This window comes from Primulina huaijiensis, chromosome 2 (genome assembly GCF_012295235.1).
Source record: "Primulina huaijiensis isolate GDHJ02 chromosome 2, ASM1229523v2, whole genome shotgun sequence".
NCBI classification, from domain to species: Eukaryota; Viridiplantae; Streptophyta; class Magnoliopsida; order Lamiales; family Gesneriaceae; genus Primulina; species Primulina huaijiensis.
The window spans coordinates 31,200,781-31,224,103 of record NC_133307.1 but is presented as its reverse complement, the minus strand read 5'-3'; the positions used below and the strand labels follow the sequence as shown (position 1 = coordinate 31,224,103).

At 33.6% G+C, this 23,323-nt stretch overlaps 1 protein-coding gene across 2 annotated transcripts; it reads right to left on the bottom strand.

Annotated features, from left to right (window-relative positions):
- Positions 1-5,155: 5,155 nt before the first annotated feature.
- Positions 5,156-23,046, bottom strand: LOC140971635 (protein PIR). 2 transcript variants are annotated; one of them, XM_073433990.1, is made up of 31 exons: positions 22,985-23,046; positions 22,840-22,900; positions 22,694-22,766; positions 21,758-21,822; positions 21,584-21,661; positions 21,206-21,325; positions 21,050-21,120; positions 20,372-20,464; positions 18,809-18,878; positions 18,622-18,686; positions 18,160-18,355; positions 17,883-18,034; positions 17,603-17,696; positions 16,338-16,553; positions 15,905-16,116; positions 15,398-15,545; positions 14,569-14,737; positions 13,872-13,948; positions 13,230-13,400; positions 13,003-13,079; positions 12,802-12,904; positions 12,118-12,237; positions 11,899-12,042; positions 10,993-11,142; positions 10,238-10,381; positions 8,944-9,031; positions 6,815-6,945; positions 6,339-6,546; positions 6,014-6,186; positions 5,673-5,879; positions 5,156-5,536 (listed from the first exon to the last, which is right to left on the bottom strand). In XM_073433990.1, exons 2-31 carry the CDS (start codon positions 22,891-22,893, stop codon positions 5,342-5,344), a joined length of 3,864 nt encoding a protein of 1,287 aa, XP_073290091.1. In that variant the 5' UTR covers positions 22,894-22,900; positions 22,985-23,046; the 3' UTR covers positions 5,156-5,341. The 2 variants fall into 2 exon arrangements, with proteins under 2 accessions (XP_073290091.1, XP_073290090.1); XM_073433989.1 differs by lacking the exons at positions 22,694-22,766; positions 22,840-22,900; positions 22,985-23,046 and having other exon boundaries at positions 21,206-21,318; positions 21,758-21,828.
- Positions 23,047-23,323: the final 277 nt, after the last annotated feature.

The window sequence follows — 23,323 nt, the reverse complement described above, 5'->3', positions numbered from 1 at the left end:
GTTAAGATTCCAAGATTTTAAGAAAGTCGGTGATTACAATTCAGCGATGTATCGAATAATCTCGCAGCTAAAATTTTGTGGACATGAGGTCACAGAATCGGAAATGCTTGAAAAAACATTTTCCACGTTTCACGCATCAAATATAACTTTACAGCAACAATATAGAGTGCGTGGATTTGCGAGGTATTCTGAGCTCATCGCCTGTCTTCTTGTGGCGGAAAAAAACAACAAGCTACTAATGAGAAATCATCAGTCCCGACCCACTGGATCATCAGCATTTCCATAAGTAAATGCTGTAAGTAAAAATAATTTAAACCTGGAAATCAAAATCAAATTCAAAGACAAGGTTTTGGTCGAGGTCAAGGTCGTGGTCGTGGACGTGGACGTGGAATTGGTCGTGGTCGTGGTCGAGGCCGTGGTTTTGGAAACAATAGAGATAGTTATTTTTATAACTCATCTCAAAAGAGCGTCATGAACCACCCACAGAAAAACATGAGTGTTAATGAAAATCACTCGAAAAGATTTGAAAGTTCTTGTTTCAGATGCGGCACTCCAGGACATTGGTCTCGTATTTGTCGAGCCCTGAGCATCTTTGCAAACTTTATAAAGAATCGATAAAGGGGAAAGAAAAGGAGACCAACTTCACTGAGCGAAGTGATCGTTTGAGTGATTCAACTCATTTTGATGCTGCTGATTTTATGAATGATTTCTCTGGAAATGATCAATATGTTGGTGGGATAGAAATGAACAATATTGATGCTGCAGATTTTCTCAATGATTTCTCTGAAAATGAACAATATAGTGGTAGAATATAAATGTACAATAATTTATTTTTCATGTATTTATATGATAATGTTTTATTGTACAATTATGATATGTGTTATATTTAAATATGTATTGTCATTAATTTTTTTTCATTGCATATTTTTTGAAGTTCAAATATGGAAAATGCTATGAGCAAAGCTGAAGTTTGCATACCCGATAGTGGTACAACGCACACTATCCTCCGAGATAAAAGATATTTCTTGGAACTAAAACCAACAAAAACAACGGTGAATACAATATCAGGTCCTGTAGACTTGATTAAAGGATGTGGTAAAGCACAATTTTTGTTACCTAATGGTACAAAATTTTTGATCAATGATGCTTTATATTCACCACAATCGAAAAGAAATTTGTTGAGTTTTAATGATATATATTCCCATGGGTATGATACTCAAACAATGAATGAAGGGAATGAGAAATATATGTGTCTTACCACATATAAATCAGGAAAGAAATATGTGATTGAAAAACTACCAATGCTCCCTACTGGATTGCATTATACACATATACGTCCCATTGAATCAAACATGGTAATTGATAATTCTTCAATATTAACCAATTGGCATGATCGATTAGGACATCCTGGTTCAACAATGATGCGAAGAATTATAGAAAATACACATGGTCATCCATTGAAAGACCAGAAGATCTTTCAGAATAATAAGTTTCAATGTAAAGCATGTTCTCTTGGAAAACTTATTATAAGACCATCACCAGCCAAAATCCAAACTGAATCACCAATGTTTCTTGAACGTATTCAGGGTGATATTTGTGGACCAATCCATCCACCATGTGGACCATTCAGATACTTTATGGTATTGATTGATGCCTCCAGCAGATGGTCACATGTATGTTTATTGTCAACTCGAAATGTTGCATTTGCAAGATTACTTGCTCAAATAATAAAATTGAGGAATCAATTTCCCGATTATACAATCAAGAAAATTAGACTTGATAATGCTGGTGAATTTACTTCCCAGACTTTCAATGATTATTGTATGTCTATGGGAATCATTGTTGAGCATCCTGTTGCTCATGTACATACTCAAAATGGATTGGCTGAATCATTGATTAAACGTCTGCAAATGATTGCTAGACCAATGATTATGAAAACAAAGCTCCCTATTTCTATATGGGGACATGCAATTTTACATGCTGCTTCATTAATTCGCATCAGACCAAGTGCATATCATAAATACTCCCCATTGCAGCTTGCATTTGGTAAAGAACCAGACATTTCTCATCTGAGAATTTTTGGATGTATGGTGTATGTGCCTATTGCACCACCTCAACGAAAGAAAATGGGACCTCAAAGAAAGATTGGAATTTATATTGGTTATGATAGTCCATCGATCATTCGATATCTTGAACCACAGACAGGCGACGTGTTCACAGCACGTTTTGCTGATTGTCATTTTAATGAGGAAATCTTCCCAATGTTAGGGGGAGAACAGAAACATACCGAAAAAGAAATTACATGGTATGTATCATCATTGTTACATCTGGATCCAAGAACAAAACAATGTGAAAAAGATGTACAGCAAATTGTGCACTTGCAAAGAATAGCAAATCAAATACCAGATGCATTTGCAGACACAAAAGGGGTAACTAAATCATATATACATGCTGCAAATGCCCCTGCTCGAATTGAAATTCCGAAGAAACAAATTGAAGATAGTCATGATGTCATTAAACGCCTGAAGCGTGGAAGGCCAGTTGGTTCCAAGGATAAAAATCCTCGAAAAAGAAAATTCATAGAGAAACACAATGATCACAAAATAGAGAATGATGTTCCTGAAGAAACACATAATGATCACAAAATAGAGAATGATGTTCCTGAAGAAACACATGATGATGAAAATGTTTTGTCAGAACCACAAACTGACGAGAATCATGAAATCTCTATCAATTATATTAATACTGGAAAAATATGGAACCGAAAAGATATAGAAGAAATTGATGATATATTTTCTTATAATGTGGCAATCGACATCATAAATGATAATGAAGATCATGAACCAAAATCTTTTGGTGAATGTAAAAATCGGCAGGATTGGATAAAATGGAAAGATGCCATCCAGGTTGAATTGGATTCGCTAAATAAACGTAATGTTTTTGGACCTATAGTCCTTACACCTGAAGGTGTAAAACCTGTTGGATACAAATGGGTTTTTATTCGAAAGCGAAATGAGAAAAATGAAATAGTAAGATATAAAGCTCGACTTGTTGCACAAGGTTTTTCTCAAAGGCCTGGAATTGATTATGAAGAAACGTATTCTCCTGTGATGGATGCAATTACGTTTCGGTATTTGATTAGCTTGGCAGTATCTGAAAATTTAGAAATGCGTCTTATGGATGTTGTTACAGCCTACTTATATGGATCACTTGATAGTAATATATATATGAAAATCCCTGAAGGATTTAAGATGCCTGAAGCACAAAGTTCAAAACCCAGAGAATGTTATTCTGTGAAATTACTAAGATCATTATATGGGTTGAAGCAATCCGGCAGAATGTGGTATAATAGGCTAAGTGATCACTTGATGAAAAAGGGATATGTAAATAATTCAATATGCCCTTGTGTTTTCATTAAGAAAACAACATCCGGATGCGTAATTATTGCTGTATATGTTGATGATTTAAACATCATTGGAACAAATAAGGAAATTCAAGAAGTTGTGTCATACTTGAAAGAAGAATTTGAAATGAAGGATCTTGGAAAAACCAAGTATTGTCTGGGTTTACAAATTGAACAAAAAGAATGTGGAATATTTGTTCACCAGACAAATTATACAGAAAAGATCCTTAAACGTTTTAATATGGACAAATCAAATCCTTTAAGTACTCCAATGGTTGTTAGATCATTAAACATAGAAAAGGATCCATTCCGTCCATGTGAAGATGATGAAGATATTCTTGGTCCAGAAGTACCATATTTAAGTGCTATCGGTGCCCTTATGTATCTTACAAATTGTACAAGGCCTGATATATCTTTTGCCGTAAATTTATTGGCAAGATTTAGCACATATCCAACAAAGAGACACTGGAACGGAATTAAACATATATTCCGTTATCTACGAGGAACGACAGACTTGGGACTTTTGTATTCAAAAGATGCTAATCCAAGTATAATTGGTTATGCCGATGCTGGATACTTATCTGATCCACACAAGGCACGTTCCCAAACTGGATATGTATTTACTCGTGGAGGCACTGCAATTTCTTGGCGTTCACAGAAACAAACGCTCGTAACAACTTCATCAAATCATGCCGAGATTATTGCACTACATGAAGCAAGCCGTGAATGTGTGTGGTTAAAATCAATGACCCAACATATCCAAATCTCATGCGGATTATCATTCGACGAGAAGCCTGTGATACTATATGAAGATAATGCTGCATGTGTTGCTCAAATGAAAGAAGGATACATAAAAAGCGACAGAACTAAACATATTCCTCCTAAGTTCTTCGCATTCACTAAAGAGCTTGAGAAGAATAAATGTATTGATGCTCGTCACATTCAATCAAGTGAAAACTCATCAGATCTCTTCACAAAGGCACTTCCTACGACAATATTCAGAAAGCACATATATAATATTGGGATGCGCAATCTACGAAATTTGTGAAGAATTGTTCATGTCAACACGAGGAGGAGTTTACGTGACTGCACTCTTTTTCCCTTACTATGGTTTTTATCCCAATGAGTTTTTCCTAGTAAGGTTTTTAACGAGACAGTGTAAAAACACGTAATGAAGACAATCATTATGATCATCATCACAAGAGAGAGTGTTGAAAAAAATAATATTTAAAATGTGTGTATTGAATATTTGAAATTTGAATGTTGAAAATTAGGTAAAATTTGGTGTTGAATATTGAAATTTGTGTATGATGATGAACGTAATGATGTAATTTATTTTTGGATTATTTGTAAAAATTTTTTATAAATAGATATCTCATTTGTGAAGAAAATCACAATTGAGTTGAGAGAAAAATATTATAAAATGTGTGGTGTGATAATTTTGAGAGTTTGAGATTTTTATTTTTTACCGTAAATTTTTACTTTTTCACAACATATATTTATTTTTAAGTTTAAGAACATAATATGTTATACCAAAATATATAATAAATAGTAAAATTATTTTTTATATTGATGAATAATTATAATATTGGAAAATAATGACATATAAATTATATATTATTTAATGTATAAGTAAATATAAATATAAATGCTATATAGCCAGGAACATATGAGACTCTTCCTTCACCAAATCAAGATTGGGTATATTTCTCTACAAAAAAAAATAAAAATAAATAAAAATGAGCCCATATATTCATTATTTTTAAACCATTTGTGAATGCAAGATCAAGCCTTGAATTCGTACATAAAAAAATGACTAATTTCTGGATTACATTTTCAAGGATTTTCATAGTACTGCTGCATCATATGAAAAAATGATAGACATTGAGGAGAAGATAAATACATGGGACGAGGAACTAAGAATTCACAGAAACTATGTCAGGCACCCTTCTGTGGCAGTGTTTCGAATGCAGAAACTGTGTTCTCAAACTTGATTCTGTGCAGAATGGCACCACTCTGTTTGATTGCACAAGCCTGCTTGTCCTCTAACGGGCATCGCGCTTTCAACATCGAAAATACGTGGTTATTCAACCTCCTGGCTCTCTTCATGTCTTCAATCAACATCTCCAAACCCTTCATCAATAAATATATATTACCCCGAAAGCAGACAAGAAGCAGATACACACACACAAACATATACATAGTGCACTCAGACAGAAGGGCTGAAATCTTTTTGAATTCACCACCCAAAATACATTAATATTTATACCTGGACAAATTGAGGACTCTTCTGCGCCAATGTGCTTGATCCAGCCTCAACCTCGGCAATGTTGAGGACTTGATGCGAAAAGTCGAACAGTTCGAAATGCAACTGTTGCCCAAGCAAGTATATGATAGTGCAGCCACCCCAGGCAACTGAATCACCCAACATTCCATGATTGCTTGTTTGTGCTTGAACGGCTTCCTCCAGGTACTCCTGAACATTCGGAGAAGAAGACTGCATCAGATACCCGAAATAGACCGTGGCGTGGCCTTTAGAGACCAAGTTATGATTACTAGATTAGGAGTTCAGAGTAAAGAGAGAGGAACAAATCAAGAACTGTCTCGTACAATTTGGAGTCCACTGTATATGCGATAAAAGTCCTTTGAAGTCGTAATGTCGACAAACCCAGTCCTAGGAACTATGCTCCATTTACTACAGTATTTATCTAAAGCTGCACTAGTAAAAGCAAGTGCATATTCCAGCACACTTCCGGCATTATTGTTGGACTTGTACAGCAGATCTGAAACAAAATTACACAGATAATTTGCAATATCAGAGCAAAAATAAGTTTTGCAGGAATTTTCACGGGATTGAACTATAAGAATATCAAGCCTTCAGATCATTCTATCAATGCTCGAGAATCAGATGATTATATAGACTACAAATCCATACCAGCAGCTTCCGCCTGTCTAGCCAGGAGTCGGAATGAAGATGGATTTGAGAAGCTAGGGTTAGAAACACTTGCTGCCGCTACAGATTTGAAGAGACTTATAATGGGACTATCTTCACCATCATGGGATTGCACAATTTGTCCATCTGGACCAGGAATAAGACCCAGCCAAGGAGCGGTTAGCATGAATTGGCTAGTGTCCACTTCTCTCTGTTGGTGAGTAAAAAGAAAAGAATAAGAAGCTATCAGCACAATACACACCATCAAATTAATGTTCGTACTTTATCCTTATCAAACACAAAATGGTATTAGAAAAATAGTGAATTTGAACGGAACTTAATCCGCATTTACAGGCTCATAAATGAAAGGACAAAATAGAATGCCTCGTTGAGAGTTACATTTATATATCCACATAAACTGCAGCCGTTAATATTCTTTTAAGAATTTCACAATAAAGCAATGATAATAAGAAACACACCAAAACAATATCAAGCAGACTTATCCAGTACAAGACACTTCCAATTTCCTTTATCCCGCGAATAGTCTCAATCTTGAGTTCTGGTTTCGACTGCCAGCAATTAAGATGCTCATGAACGTTCCTCATGCAACCTAAACAAAAGATCGGAATATTTAAAAACTACGAAACATGAACTGACAAAAAATTCCAAATAGTGTGATAAGTTAATCTTTTTTGGGAAAAATGTGAGTGAAAAAGTGCTGCGCAGGTAGAAAGTGCAAATTGTGAAATTCTACCACAACACAACTCCTTTTACCACAGGATGAGGAAAATCATTCAAGCTAAGGTACAGAAATATTAACATGAAGTGCTTTTTTTTCCCTGTCCATTCCAGTATCTTTTTAGTAGTTTCTACTGCGTGAAGGAACACTTAGCATCAAAACTATTATAACAAATCTGAAGCAAGTTTGAACATTGTTAAAGTTACAAGAAACGTCAAACAAACTCTTAATGTTTAAAAATATCAATTATGAAGTTAAAGAATGCAAGTTTAAACAGTGAATATGGAATGTACACGTGCGATGCACGTAGGTGACTAATAATGAAAAATATAATTACGAGAATTAGATAATGTTTAAAGTCGTTTGAATAACATCATTTTATAAGTATTTATCAATCTAAATATATCAAAACATAATACATAAAAATACATGATGACCATATATATTCACTTATTTATATGATATTTTTCAATCCGCGACATAATACAGCTCTCTTAAATGATAAATCAGCAAAAATATTTTTCATTCAAATATCATTCAAAATAAAAAACAATAAAAATAAAATTAACAGAATATTGAATTTTACCAAAATCAAAACTAAAATTTAATTAAATAGAGTACACATAGACAAACGTCAAATAAAATTATCTTAATTTACTAAATTATCATAATAATGTTAAAATAAAATAATTAAACTTGTTGTTTAGGTAAATATCACTTTTGTTTTTGCTAACTTTTAACACATTGCGGATTTTATTTAATTTCTATGTTTTTTTTAAGAATGCATATTATAGATAATTAATTTTATATCAGAATCAATCATTTATAAATTAATATTGGTGATTAATAATTTGAGAGAAATAAAATTTTAACATAATACCACTCAAGTAAATATATATAGTAAAAAACATATATAAATAAAATAATATGTAATACTCAGTTAAAAAATTTTATATGTAAAATTGTAATATATAACAAATGATAATAAACTATCAATATAATTCATATTTATTATAAGGATAATATTGATAAAATTTTTTTAAATATTATATCATAAATTTAGTTTAAAATTTAGGGGAAAAAAAAAGAATGTGTATTAAAGAGAAATAAAATTTTAACATAATACCACTCAAGTAAATATATATAGTAAAAAACATATATAAATAAAATAATATGTAATACTCAGTTAAAAAATTTTATATGTAAAATTGTAATATATAACAAATGATAATAAACTATCAATATAATTCATATTTATTAAAAAGATTATATTGATTAAATTTTTTTTAAAGATTATAGCATAAATTTAGAAAAAAAAAATAAGATTGTGTATTAATGTCCAAATATATCTAAGATGTATAATAAATCACAAATATTGACTAAGAAACGTAAATAAATAATTTTTTTACATAAAATTTAGAAAATAAAAAATAATGTGAATTAATGTCCAAATCTATCTAAGATGGACAATGAATCACAAAAAAATCTTTAAAAAGACATATTAATTTAATTTGCTAACTTAAATGAACAAAGAAATGTAAAATAATAATTTTTTTGACATAAAATATAAGAAATAAAGAGGAATGTGTATTAATGTCCAAATTCATTTAAGATGGACAATGAATTACAAAAAAACCTTTAAGATAACCTAATAATTTAATTGACCAACTTAAATGAACAAGGACATATAAGGAAATTCACAATTAAAATGGTATATTTATATGTATGTTAGATACATAAAACACAATGCATAAAAATCATTGGTACAAAAACCAATAACAGAGATTGACCAAACTCTCTCCCAGAATACTAAAGAGGAAACTCACATTTGTTAAGCATAAGCAAAACAACACAAAAGACATTGCTTACCTGCTACACCGCCATCAAAAGGAAGTAATCCAATTGATTTAGGCAAAGCCTCTTGCAATCCAGTGATCAATGGTTCAAGGGTCGTTATCTGAAACAGTTATTGCAAAGGAGAATTAGTTTTCAAATCATAGCAGAAAAGCATGAAATCAGTAAAAAAAATATCACACAGAAAAAGCCTACTAACTTGGGCTTGAGGGTACTAGCAGGTTGGGCCAAGAAAATGAAATACAAGACAACCCAAAGCCTTCTATATTGAAGGTTTACACTAAAAGGGCCCGGAAAGGGGAGAGAGAATAGGGAATAAGAGTAGTGGAAGGGAAAGGAATGAAAAGGCAGAGTCAGTCAATGTGGAGGCCTTGAGAATTTTAGGATAAAAAGCCGCTAGCATTGCTAGGGAAGGGGAGAGAATGTTTGTATTGGGAATTAAGTTCTTAATCTTGGGGCCATTTTCCTCTGAAGGAACTGGGTCATTTATTTTGTACAAGCATGTCTATTGTATTGGATTGGAATTCGTTGATTATTTTCCGGTGATATCATTTTGTTACTGTTCTTATTGCACTAAATAAATGCTATCCGTATCAAAAAGCCTTTCACACATTTCACATTGTTAAACAACTTTAAGAGAACACAATTTGTAATGAAACAAAGTAGTTAACAAGTTCTGATTTTTGAGCCATAGCTGTAATATACAAAAATGTTGTTAGTTCCAGAAATATCGCTACCGGCATTTAACTTCACAGCTTTTTGTAATCAACTGCTGTAACCATCACTTGACATTCATCATAAATACTCAAAATTTGCTCATTATCTCAGATACAGATACATTCATGAAGCACCTCATCATACAAGACAAAAAGTCCACCGAAAAATTACCCACCCAAACTTAAGCTGCCACTAAAGTCCCATCCAGCGAACATAAGGAAATGAAGGAAAAAGGACAAAAGACTTTCAAGAAGATATTTATTGTCAGTCAAATCTCTCATACTAGTACTGCTGCTATTGAACAACAAGCCATGCACATCATACAACCAAGCTCATCACCACCAGAAAACCCAACATTAGAAAGAAAAAATGTTTCCACCATCACTACAGACGTTTCAAAAGGCAACCAATTTATAATCCTAGTTGATAGCTGTAAGCAGCATTTGCTTGTACTCATTCAGCAGACATACATTGAAATCAACAAGCAAACAATGAAAGATGATACGGCAACAGAGGTAAACTCATCAAGTAATAAATAAAAGTTTTACAAAACATGTCCATTGCGAATTCATGAAGGATCAGATAACGATACCTTATTTGACACATGGTCTAACAATGCACGGATGAGCCATGGTAATGATCTTGATCCCAGAAGTCTCACTATAGAATACATATGAGGCATTCCAAAAAAGGCACTATGTAATCTGGCAAAGCTTTGATATGCAGAATTCAGATCCTACCATCAACAGGAGGGAAAGTGAAAGGTCATGAATAAAGAAACAAATCATAATATAAATCGGTATTAAATGCATTCATTTTGAAAGCATAGATCACATTGATAATATTCCAATCTCTCGAACCAATTTAGCACACACTCATAAAAGGTAAAACTAGAATCTTTATTTTGAGGGTATCCACATACATAACTTAATTCTCCCGGTATATTTAGGGAAATTTAGGCTCAGGATGTTAGCTATTACATGAATACTCCATTTTTCAAGAGGACTCTAATTTCCTTATGTTATTCTTTAAATTGCAAGCTTCATCCTGTTCTACAGTTGACCAAGGCCACTGAGCTTAACCGATCAATCTTGTTTCCCCATGTTTAAATTACATTTCTGCAGTTACTAATAGAGCAAATTGTAAACCCCTAATTTATCAGTACATGCCAATTGATTGTGGAACATTAATTTGAACCAAACACACAAAAGGAATGAATTTGATGCCATGTATTTCTCAAAGGTCGTAATTCACTATGTAGACTTCTTCAAATAACGAAAAGGTAGTAGATACAAGTTTATGGGGTAACTAGAGAAAGCACTACCATCAAATTCATATTTTTCTTACTTGATTACCACAGTAAAAAATTGGCTTTGCATAGGGTACTGATGGCTTCTGAGCAGGAACTGATGGCATTCTCGATGATCGGACAAAGCGCTGAGTAGTATTACATAATATGAAGTTCGGTAAAAAGTCATTTTGCATCTCCAACCAAATCTGAAAATTTTACAGATCATTCAAGCAACTGTCAGTAACAGAAACTCCTCTATGAACATTACAATGAGAAGAGTTTTATTTTGTTTTTAATATATTAGTTGTTTTTATATTTATCTTCATATTGAAAGACTCGGACCGTGTTTGAAAATGAATAATCCCTTCCGAAAATAGATGAGCAAGAATGATGATCAAAATCCTTGCAATGCCGCATAAAAACAAGGTATCACAACCATATTTCCTAAGGTAAATAAAAACCAAGAATCCAAAGGGCTAGCAGAAGGCAAACACAAGCAGTGGGACCATCAAAGAGCAACAGACAATTCCGTTTTGTGTTTTATTTGGAGCAAGGAACAAAAACGAAAAGAAAGGATATCTTCAAGCTTGGAAAAATATTTGAACTTACAGTGTTCTCAATTAACGTGTAAAATGCTTGTTATGTTCTGTATTTAAATGCCAAAATCTCCCAAACAAGTAAGATAGAAAGGACTGGCCCACACTGTGATTTCAGAAACCGTGAACTGTATGTATAAAACATAAAGTTGTGATTATTTACCCTTTATAGGTCATTTAGAAAAACAGGAATTGAGAACAAACATCTTCCTGTACTTGGAAATAAATGACATTTTGCTTATACTTCTAAAACAAAAAGAATCTTTGACAACTTGGTAATAAGTCCTTTCACCATAAATTTGTCAGCGAGTACTTTGGCCATCCTTCTGAGAATACCATGTCCAAGAGCACATAAAGTTTACATACCTGAGAAGCAAGTCTGCTAGAATATGAAACAAGGGATAAATTTTCTTGCATCTCGTTCAACATGAGACCAAATGAATCAAGAGTAAGATCTTTTGATAGTAATTCATGAGCTAGTCTCAAGATGCAAATGAGCTTTTCCAGTTCCTGAAATTCAAGTGTTTATTGAGAAAATACAACATAAAATTTGAGAGAAATCAAATTGTCAACATTATCACTCACCACAATTGCACATAGATCCTGAGACTCAAATCGATCGAACAAAAATTCAATGTTATCCCGGCATATTTTGTTCATCCTCTCAGAGATCAAACTTCTCAAGTTAATAGTCCGTCCCAGCAACTATAAACCATAAAAATCTGTTTTAGTAAAATTTAGAGACAAAAGGAGGTGGTTTAAAAATCAACAAGTAACACAGAAGGGGATAAAAACCCATTATACAAGAATTATGTATCAAGTTATGTCATAATGATATGCATTCTTAACCTTTCCCTTGGTTTGCTAACCTACATCATCTCATCATTGCCATATCAGCAAAGCTTAGTTTACAATTTATTACAAGAAACTAAGCCACAACGAGGATTTTACATGCACACAGAGTAAAAGTGTAAAACATGCCAAAGGTTGAGAAATATCCGTCAAGGACTACATCAGCAGTGCACCGGTACTCTGGTACATAATAATTTTCACATTAAATTTTGGGTTGTAAACACAAAGAAAGAAATGGAATCTATACACAATTTATCCTATATTATTATTTAGAATGCATGATGACCATACAATGTACTCATTTGAAGCGAAAAAATGATGTCTTTAAGATAATCGGAATGGCAAGAACGAAAGAGCTGCCTTACTGCATTGATGTAAAGCGCCAGACTACATTGAGAAAATAAAATATAAATGTACCTTCACTCTTGTCATCTTTAATATTGCAGTGAATCTCATTGGATGGATCGAAAACTTCTCACCAACATCTATTGCAAATAGGAATGATGGATCAAGCAGTTCACTGTGAGTTCAGAAACCAGAGCAGTGCAGAAGATTTAGTTTAACTGAATATTTTAAAAAGATATCGGTAGTGTACATAAAATAGGTCAACACAGATACCTAGCTGCCCAACTCTTGTAGTATGTGAACACAGAGTCACATAATTTTGCTATAAATATGTCAAAGCAATTATCCACCTGAAAAGAAAAACAAAAACCCAAAGATCAGTTCATTAAAAAATTAAAAGAAATAATGGCAGAATCAAAGAGTTTGTGAAGTTCTGTCTCTGAACAGCTTGTTGCGCAAATTTAGAATCTAACTCTTTATAATGGTCTATGATTGGTCACCTCAGCTTCAATTTCATCATAAAGGAATCTTTGCTTGAGTACCACCAGTGCATGTTGAGCAGCATCATTATAGATGTCAAAGGGTATCAACACACTCTCTAGCAGACCAGCATCTTGAGACTCAATTACATGATCCACCAGCATCCAAGGAAGGGAACATTCAATGGGAAACTGCAGGAAAAGTAGGAGAATTTTTATTACATATAAAAGGATCAAAAGATGAAGTGTAGTCAATTCATTTATGTTTCCGGAATAATTGACATATGAGGCCGCTTGAGACATAACAACCTAATTACCATACTCTAAATATTTTGAAACTCAAAATATAAAAACATTGTCAGGAAAGATTAAAAACAATAGGCATAAACTAGAAAAAGGAAGTTTCAAATGGCAGGTGCCAGAAAATGTGCAAGCAAAAACTGTCTATTAGGTCAGATATGCAGTTTAGAGACGCATGGTCAAATATTGGAGGAATGCAACAGATAAATTTGAGTATCAGCAAGCATCCATTGATATGCTTTACACAATTCACGCTTCACAAGTTCAGTATCATGCAATTATCTGTTAGCACAAAACGCTAATTTGAAGCTCCAAACACTATTAGAAGTCATAATTAAAAGTTGTAAGATAAAACTCTTATACCTGGATAACTCGAGAAGATTCCAAATAAAATTCCCTGAACCATAGGAAACCAACATCTATCAGATCTGAAACCGAAGCTGCATAAAAGCATAACAGTGTCAGTTCACTTCCAACAAAGAAAACTTCTCGATATTTCTGAAACAAAAAAGACAACTATAATTAGAAGAAAACCGAAAATAATATCGAAGATTGATTGGTCAGACACTTGTATTTACATTACAATTATATTTGTCTGCAGGTTCGTGTGAATTCAGCATTTCTAAATCCATATAAAAACATTCCATGTGACAGGTCTATAATTGTATAATTTCGATGAACACTGTAAGAAAGGAAATAATTTCTACCCATAATGTCTCAAATAATCTGAAGTTGCTGAATTTTTCGGAAATATACAAGCACCATATTCATATTTTCCTTGTCCTAGAGCAGAAAAAGAGCAGGGTTTCCAAAAGCCTAACAACGTTCATAAGCTGTAGGAGCGTTTACATAATGACTCAACAACAAACCTCATTTCACTGAAAAACAGTCGAATGTGAAAAATATGGACATAATATTTCATAATTACTTACAATGAACAAAAGGAAGATGCCTCACTGCTAAATAAGCATGGATATAAAGCATCTATGATATAGCTAAACGATTTGATGGCCAAATTTGGAAACGACCATGAATAACTAATAGGATTTCTTTCACAAACCTGTGTAGTCTAATACGTGCAAGAAAAACCCAAGCTTGTAGAAGAAGGTCTCCAGCTGTTTTAAATCATTGACCGGAATCTCAGAACCAGTATTACCAAAAAGGCCACCAGGTTTCCTCATGTTGCCTCCTGATACTACCTCGTATATCAAGAACTGCAAGCAATGGATCTGGAGAGATTGCATGTATGTGTACGAGAGAAAGGAAGGGAGAGAGGGAGGGAGGAAGAGAGTTAGTTCAAAATTATAAATACATCAGAAAAGCAAAATAAGCATGTGCGTTCCTTGTGCAATACAATAAATTTACTTGAACATGTGAAAGATTACCAATAAATTGTCAGTTTTCTTGTTTGGTCCCAATGTTTCAAAATAATATTAAAATATATATAAAAGCAATTTTCTTGGTCCAGCACATGGCAGGAAATCATCCCATGCTCATGATTGTTAGTGTCAAGTGTCCAAACCATCCATGCTCACAAATTAAGCAATGGATGCAGCAATGGAGTAAAATTAAGGATATGAGAAACTCAATTGCTAAGAAGACAGACTTAAAAGAAAAAAGAACAAAAAACCTGACTCAAACACACTCCTGCATAAAATGTGATGTGAGAAGCTAAGGGGAGTGAATACATATTAACTAAAACAAAAACAAAAACAAAAACAAAAAGATAGAACTAGAAGAAACAGTGAAACACGGAAGATAATGTTGCACTCATATCTGTTTCATAACTCAGATAAAACTTTGTGCATGCTGTCAAGAAGATGCCATTAAAAGAAAATAGAAATATGCATCTCCTAATTAATACAGTAAGATCAATTTACTAGACCAACCTGTGCAGAAGTGGGTGCCACTGGTCTTGGATAAAAGAAGCTCACTCTACTTTCTTCTCCTCCGTGCTGGAATGTTTGCATATCAGGCTCAGGTCTGCTTGTATTTGCCATCCAATCGGCAGAAAGTGTGCGCATATCAGAAAGAATCCTATAAATGGAAAATCAAAAGCACATACAAGAGAAAGAAGTTACAGCTTTTCAATAAATATTTTACGACAGAGCATGGAAATGTCGTCCATCAACATCACATATAAGTGCATGCAAAGCCTTCAGATTGGTCGTGTAAGCAGCAGTAATTTACTGGTAACATCTTACATGCAAGATGAGGTCAAGAAAACAGTGAGTAAAATGAATCTAGGTATTATAGACTTTAGTTAAAATTGCCATGATAAGACAATTCTCCAGAAAGAAAATTGTTTAAATTCAGATTCAAGATCAAGTACTCATAAAAATCTAATCATGGTAGTCTAACATAATACATGTTCAAAATAAATACAATATTCCTACCTGGAAAGGTCTTTCTTCTTACGAAAAGTAGTCCGCAGCATCATGGCCAATGTATTTTGCACAAAATCTTGGACCTCTGCATGGATAGTTTCCCACAGGGCATCGGCAACCAATGTATCTGCCTTCTGCAACAATAACCCTATTCCCTTGATGTAGCTCACGAGTTCAACCATAGCTTTTCTTTCCTCAGCACTATAATTATATCGTACCACCTAGGAGCATTTAAAAAGGTTTAACATTATGTGATCGGAAGAATCCAACAGCCCAAATAGGATTTCGACAATAAAAATTAAATAAATACCGAACCCTGCACCTCAAAATGATTCATTTATACATGTTGTGAGTTATGACTTGGATGGATGACAAAGGACATTGACTAAATGTAGAGAGTCCAGATAAAATGCAAAGATGAGATTTGAAATTTAATTTAGACCTTCTCATAGTCTGAATAAGATGATGCTATCTCATGTGAATCTGAAGAAATGGGATCTTTGCTAGGGCGTGAAAATTTCCATGCACACTGCTCCCATACACGCCCAGTCCATCTACTTAAGAGCTGAAAACCTTCAACAACCATATCATAGACATTACCTTTGACTTCCTTTGCCCACTCCAAGTCGGCACCATCCATTGACCTCAATAACACAAGCTGCAAAATAGGATAATAAGATCTGTCACAACCAAAAACAAAACCATAAGAAGAGTTTACACAGTGATGCAGAGGAGAAAAAACTGAGATTTCTGAAAGAAATCAGATAAGGCATAGCCACTAAGTTGTTTCTATAATGCCAAAAATAAGCTAAGTAGCTAACATGATAAAAATCTTGGAGAATAACACATACCTGATTCTGTATGCTGCTAGAGCATGAAATTATACATCATGTACACATAAGAGCATCTCCAACCACTGCGCTAGTTTGACATTTAACGCCAGATTAGAGCAGTGGTCTCCTCCAATCCAACGCCAAATTGGCGTTAAATCGGTGTACAGTTACAGTGTTGTGCCAGATTTGGTGCAGCACTGTAGCTAGGTATCATTTTTTTTTTACCTTTAAGTTTAATAGTATGAAAGTGTAGTTTATAAATTGGGGACATGTGTTATTAATTTAGAATATAATTAATGATTTAGATTATTTCATAAATTTATAAAGTACTGAAAATTGAATGTTTTATTTATTTAAAATAATTATATTTATATTTTAATTATTTAAAGAAATAATGATAAAATAAATATATTTGTTATTATCTTACGTAAAAATTGCTACAAATAAAAACATGAAATGAGCTAATTTACTTTCAAATAAATTTAGTATATATATAGTTTATAACAAAGAAAATTATTTAAAAATATTTTTAAATTTTGGAATGAATTATTTAAAAATATTATATAATTTTAATTTATATTATTTATTAAATTAAATAAATTGATTATCTAAATTAATTACACCAAAGTTTTATACACTAATATAACAAATTTGTAAGGGTATTTTTTTTTGTGAAATACAATATTTGAGGCTTATGAAAAAAAGGAAATATTTATTTTAGGTTTAGAGTAAAATTTGAAGTAGATGGGTTGGTTATGAGTTTTGTAAATTGCACAATTTTGGTGTAAAACTTCCACTAAAATAGTGCAACCTAAATCAACAAAGACATAGAGACAAGGGAATGAGGGAGAGATTTTCAGTTAAGCAAGAATACCTGATTCAAAGAAGCAGCAAAGCGTACAGAGAAATCATCATGTTCAGCACGTATAGCCCCAATATGGTTGATGATCAAATAATGGCGCTGATAAGTTAGGTAAGTCAAGGAAACAAGCATTCATATATTGCAAAGATCTCAGTCACTTTCTCCGTATTGGGTAGAGAATAATTTTCATATTGATAGACAATAAATTTCATATACAACCAGAAGATAATTACCAGTATAGAGATACTAAAATAAGACCATATAGGCTTGACTGTAAGTAATTAAAGGATATTCTTGTGCCTCCCGAGGTGGCAGCTCATGGGGCGAATGAAGAGTAAGCAGACGGGTTTGGGAAGAAAACTTTGGAAAGTATGTGGACAATTCCTTTAGTATCGATGTAGGAGAAAGATGAAGATCTGGAAATGCAGGGATGACTGGATCGTTCTACATAGCAAGAGAGTTACTTAAGACCATTGCTCGAATTATAAAAGAACAAGGTATAATGGGGGCAGGGAAAATCCATAAACTAGAACACTAGAAGACTCATTCAACACATTGAAGTTATGTACCTTAAATATATTGATCAGTCTGTTGACTTTCACTCTTTTGTACAGGGACTCACTATCTTTCTCTGATGACGATGCCAAGACAACAAGAACAGGCAAAACACGAAGTAGAATGTGGCGCTCGGGAAAGAGAAGCGCAAAATTTAATTCTAGAGACTCAACAGCAAACACTATGAGAACTTGGAGGATATCATCAACACTATTGCAAGTAAAGGAGTGCATATACCAAAATCGGAGATAACCAGTAGCAAGAAAAAGACAGTTTATAAAAACTTGAAATTCTTAAATGAAAAATTCTTGGAACCTTTTGAGAACAATAAATTTTCTGAAAGAGGTCTTCAATGGAAAACTCTAATGAGAGTTTTATCCTCTACAGAGATTAAGAAAATGAACAACGCTGAATTAATCTTTGTAATATTTTCAAGCTTGCAGCTTAAAAATATAAACAATTCACACAAAGGATACTTGTTGACCCGGAACATCTCAACATGCAAATTCAACAGAATTGCCCACCTAGTGCTCAAAAAGATCTGCCAAAATGCATATTTATCATGGTCTCAGATGATAAAGTAACAAAGTTATCAAACACACTTCACAGGTACAAACACAAACACAAACCCTTATTTTTTTTAGAAAGATAAAAAACCCTTACCTGTAAATCATCTAGTTCTTCCCTCACTGAATCGGTATCTTGCCACTGCACACTTACTTGAGTAAATGTCCTAATATATTGAAAATAATACATTTTGATCAGAAAAAAATTCAAGTAGAAAATTCACATGTGACCCCAAGAAAATGTATAAAAATGAAAGTCAATTTGAAGATAATAAAAAAGTTACGATGATAAAACTGCACCGGAGCACATATGTAATGATGTGATAGAAACTCTTCTACGGGGAGGACATGTACATAATCTTTCAAGTTTAAAAGATCCAGAAGATCAAATAAGCAAGTGCATATTTATCTGACCACAACAGTAATGCTCAAAAACTCTAGGTGAAAATCAGTAGGGAAAATTCCAGGAAAATGCCTAAGGCATGAGGAATCAGGAATTTTAGCAGTAAAGATATATTATGCCCTGAAATTTCAAGTGTCGAAGCATGGGAAGAGGAGTGGGGGATTCGATATATGCGTGGAATCTGGAATTTAGCAAAGGAGTCAGGAGGCCAATAATACTGAAGAAATCTGAAAATCAACCATAATTGAGCAGACGGGAGCTCTAATATCTGTAAGTAGTCGGGAGTAGAGGTACAAGCGAGTCAAGCTACTCGTGAGCGGCTCGGTACTTGAGTCGAGTTCGAGTAGTTCGACCCGTCATTCAAGTCGGGTTCAAGTTTTAATTGTTTTGACTCGATTAGCTCGCGAGCTACTCGAGTAGCTATATATTCTTTTATCATAATTATTTCTAATTTAAGAGTATTTTTTTCTTATACAAAATTTAAACCCTGAAATTATGCTTCAAACAATATCGAGCTCGAGTAACAAGATATTTTCACTAGTCGAGCTCGAATATCAAGGGCTCGAGTGGTGTGATACTCGAGCTCGACTCTCGCCTCGTTTGCACCCTATTCGGGAGCTTAACAAATTATGAGCAATCGGGAGATCGAGCCATCCAATGTATTATAAACTCTTCTATTTATTATCCAAAATACAGGAATCCCCTGCCATGGTTCTGTTGCCTATGTTGAGACCCAGCCACTTCTAAAAAAGTACTTTCACCACAAAAATTGGTTTTTGAATAGTTTTGTATAAAAAATATTTAAAAATCACAAGGAAACTATGGCTTACGTGTCTCTGTTTCAGCTTGTCTTTTAAAAATAAGAAGCAGCTGCATTTTACTTTTCTATTAAAAAAATAAGACTACGTCTTCTTTTTCGGGAAAGAAGAAGAAGAATAAGAATGGTTTTTGAATAGTTTTGTATAAAAAAATATCTACAAAATCACAAAGAAGCAGCTCTATTTAACTTTTCTATTAAAAAAATAAGACTGCTACTGCTTTTTGGGGGAAGAAGAAGAAGAAGAGTTTCAGCTTGTCTTTTAAAATAAGAAGCAGCTCTATTTTACTTTTCTATTAAAAAATAAGACTACTACTGCTTTTTGGGGGCAGGAGCAGGAGCAGGAGCAGCAGAGGGAGAAGGAGAAGGAGAAGAAAGGATCGACGACAAACAAAATCAGTAGTACAATGAAAGTAATCCACGTAAACAATCTAGCATACCTTTTGTACCAAGAGAAGTCATTGGGTATGCTAGCCTTCGCATTCTTTAAATGATCAAGTTGAACCAAAACATCAAGCAACTTAAGCATAGACCTGCAATGAATAATAAAATTACCTAAATTTTTTTTTCAAATTAAGGCAACCCTAAAAGGCCTTAGAAGAAACAAAGTTGTCTACAGTTGTAAAGGATAAGGCAAGAGAAATCCAAGTGCACAATGGTAGATCACAGATGAACACCCTTCTATAAATTGAGGTAACAGCACAGTGGTTGGCCTTTTATTTACTGGGTAGTTGGATTACTTGTAGGCTGGCAGATCACCACTCACCACCAATCTTTTAAGTTGAAACAATCACTTCAAATTCTTTGACGCGTGAATACATATATTTAAGCACTACATGAACATATGAGATCATGCTGAAGTTTATCATAGAACGATGTTATTTTAAGTTCTCATAGAGCAAGCACTCTTGGCCGGGGAAAAAAATCAAGACCAGAAAAGTGGGCATTGTGAAAAACAGATAAACCCGGAAAATGCAAGTTTACAAGCATATATATTCAACATGTTAACTGAACCACCAATAACTTTATATGTATATGGAAAGTTACTTTTTAATTATGATTTGCATTAAATATCAGTGAACTTGATGATGCTAGGTAAACTAGTGTGAACAACACACCAAAGATGAGTTATGGTAGGACCATTGATGCGTCGCTCAGGCCTTGAAAAACGTTGCATGTCAGCTGCTAGCTGTGTCATAAAAAGCATAAGCATGCTTAGCATATACTTGAAAAACTGCACTAAAAATCGGAAACAAAAGGATAAGAAATCGGACTTTTGACGCAGCTGATGCTTGCCAACGCTGAATTTCACGTAGCCGGCTCATCTCCAGGTCTAAAACTTGGTAAGTTTCTAGATACAAGTCAGCCTGATTTTGTTTCATAGAATCTGGTAGCTGCCAAATAATATGCATCTGTTATGTATGTTACATGAGCAAAAACAATATTAAAGTATCACGTAGGAGAGGAGAGGTATGCATCAGTTTTTTAAATATCAGACCCAATGACCCATATGAGTTCATTGTAAAAAGGTTTCTATTTCCCCTACAGAAAATTTAGAGCTGGCTCAACTTAATTCAACTTGAGCTTCTACTGCTCAGCCAGTGGTAGTATAAAATATGCTTAATCTGCCTATAAACATCAGAATGAAGCACCTGAGGAAGCGCTTTTACACAATTCCGATAAGTATAGAGCACCGAACTCATTTCCTTTCCCTCTCGTATCAGCAAATTCTGTAACCATTTCAATTTTTATAATCAGAAAAAATTTACAAAAGATATCCAATTGAAATCAATTCGAGAATTGAAGTAACTGAGGTTAGATCATACCAGTTGATTGATCGCTTTTGTGTCCTCGGATAATGATAATCGATAGGCAGAAACATCACTATAATCTGTGAAGAAAAAATACTTTCTAAGATTATGAGCACGTCTTCACAGTTAAGCTTATATTGCAAGAAAAAAAGTGTGCGTGTGTGTGTGTATAAATATATATAACAGAGTACCAACTCAGCAAAAGGTACCAAATCTCTACATGAAAGCAAAAGCCTCAAGACCATCCAAAAAAGTGGCATTTGCATAATTGGTATGAATAAGTTCTACTAATACCATTTTATAGCAAAAGAGAATTTTGGAAGCCTTAAACCATCCAAGAAAGCTCGATTTGTATTTTCTAATCTCTATCAAAGAGAATGACTTTTGATTATTTTCATATATTCAAAGACCAGAATTAATTATCAAAAGAAGGCCATAATCATGATAGGAGAGAATCCAAATCAAACAGGAAATTCTTTTGAATCTAATTATAGTTACTGAACTAAATACTTGCATGAACTTTCATTGCATCATACATCAGATAAAGACACTTTATAACAACAATATAATCTTCTATTCTGGGTAATGGTTAAATCTAATAGATTCATCAAATAAAAATATAACTTTCCCTGGCACAACCAGAGAGAATATGCTATCGCTTAAGCACAAAGAACCATAATCATGTACCAGTATTAAAATTTTATTGAGTCCGCAAACTACTTTGATGTGGTGAAAGGAAGTTAATACGACACTCATGTCTATACTTTCCAGGGTCACGTTGAACACAACTTACTACTATCCTTAGTTTTCCATGACAAATATTGACAATATCAACCATCAACTTTGGAACTTCAAACAATAGTAGAAACCCATGAAATAGCAAAGAACCCACAAAAAAAATCAAGGAACAGTAGAAAAAATAACAATCAAACAAAGCGACAAAAAACATACCAATGGGACTAGTAGTTGCACCTCTCTCAGTTGACACCCAAAACCCAGGTCCCTGAATTTCTGGTTGATCATCCTAAAACAATTTTACTAAAACTAATTAATAACAGAATGCAGAGATCGCACTAATTTTAGAAATGCACACTTACCTCCAGTGAGAAAGTGGACAGTGCCGCCATGGCTTCCTCTATTGGCACAGCCATGACAGATCTGAAGAGGTAAAATGACCAAGAACTTTACAGGAGTCGGCCAGAGAGCACTGAAGTTCAATGGAAGAATGTGCTTAGAATTCACCTGGTTTTGCCACTTTCTCCTACTTGAAAAATACAAAAATTCCTCTGAAAAACACAGAAACCGAAATTTTCTGTGCAATGTACGGGTGAGAGGCAGCTACAAACAAGAGGCTATGAAGTCGCATTTGCCGTTGATAAAGTTGTTATGATTACGGTACGACTATTACTTTTCTTGTCTTTAATTCAAAGATACAATTATCTTTATAAAAAAAATCTAAGAATTAATCAGTATATTTTAGAAACATCTATTTAGATAAGTGGAACTCCATCCGTTGTTATTTTTTTATTTAAAATTGTATACATAAAATCAGATTTTTTTTTATATTTAAATTGGATAATA

Excerpts from the sequence above, each read along its gene's own strand:
- LOC140971635 (XM_073433990.1), bottom strand. The coding sequence starts at position 22,893 with ATGGCTGTGCCAATAGAGGAAGCCATGGCGGCACTGTCCACTTTCTCA. Across the intron at positions 18,356-18,621 it reads GAGATGTTCCGGGTCAACAA|TGTTGATGATATCCTCCAAG; the intron begins GTATCCTTTGTG and ends TACTTGCAATAG. Across the intron at positions 13,949-14,568 it reads GCACGTATTAGACTACACAG|CTTCGGTTTCAGATCTGATA; the intron begins GTTTGTGAAAGA and ends GCTTTTATGCAG.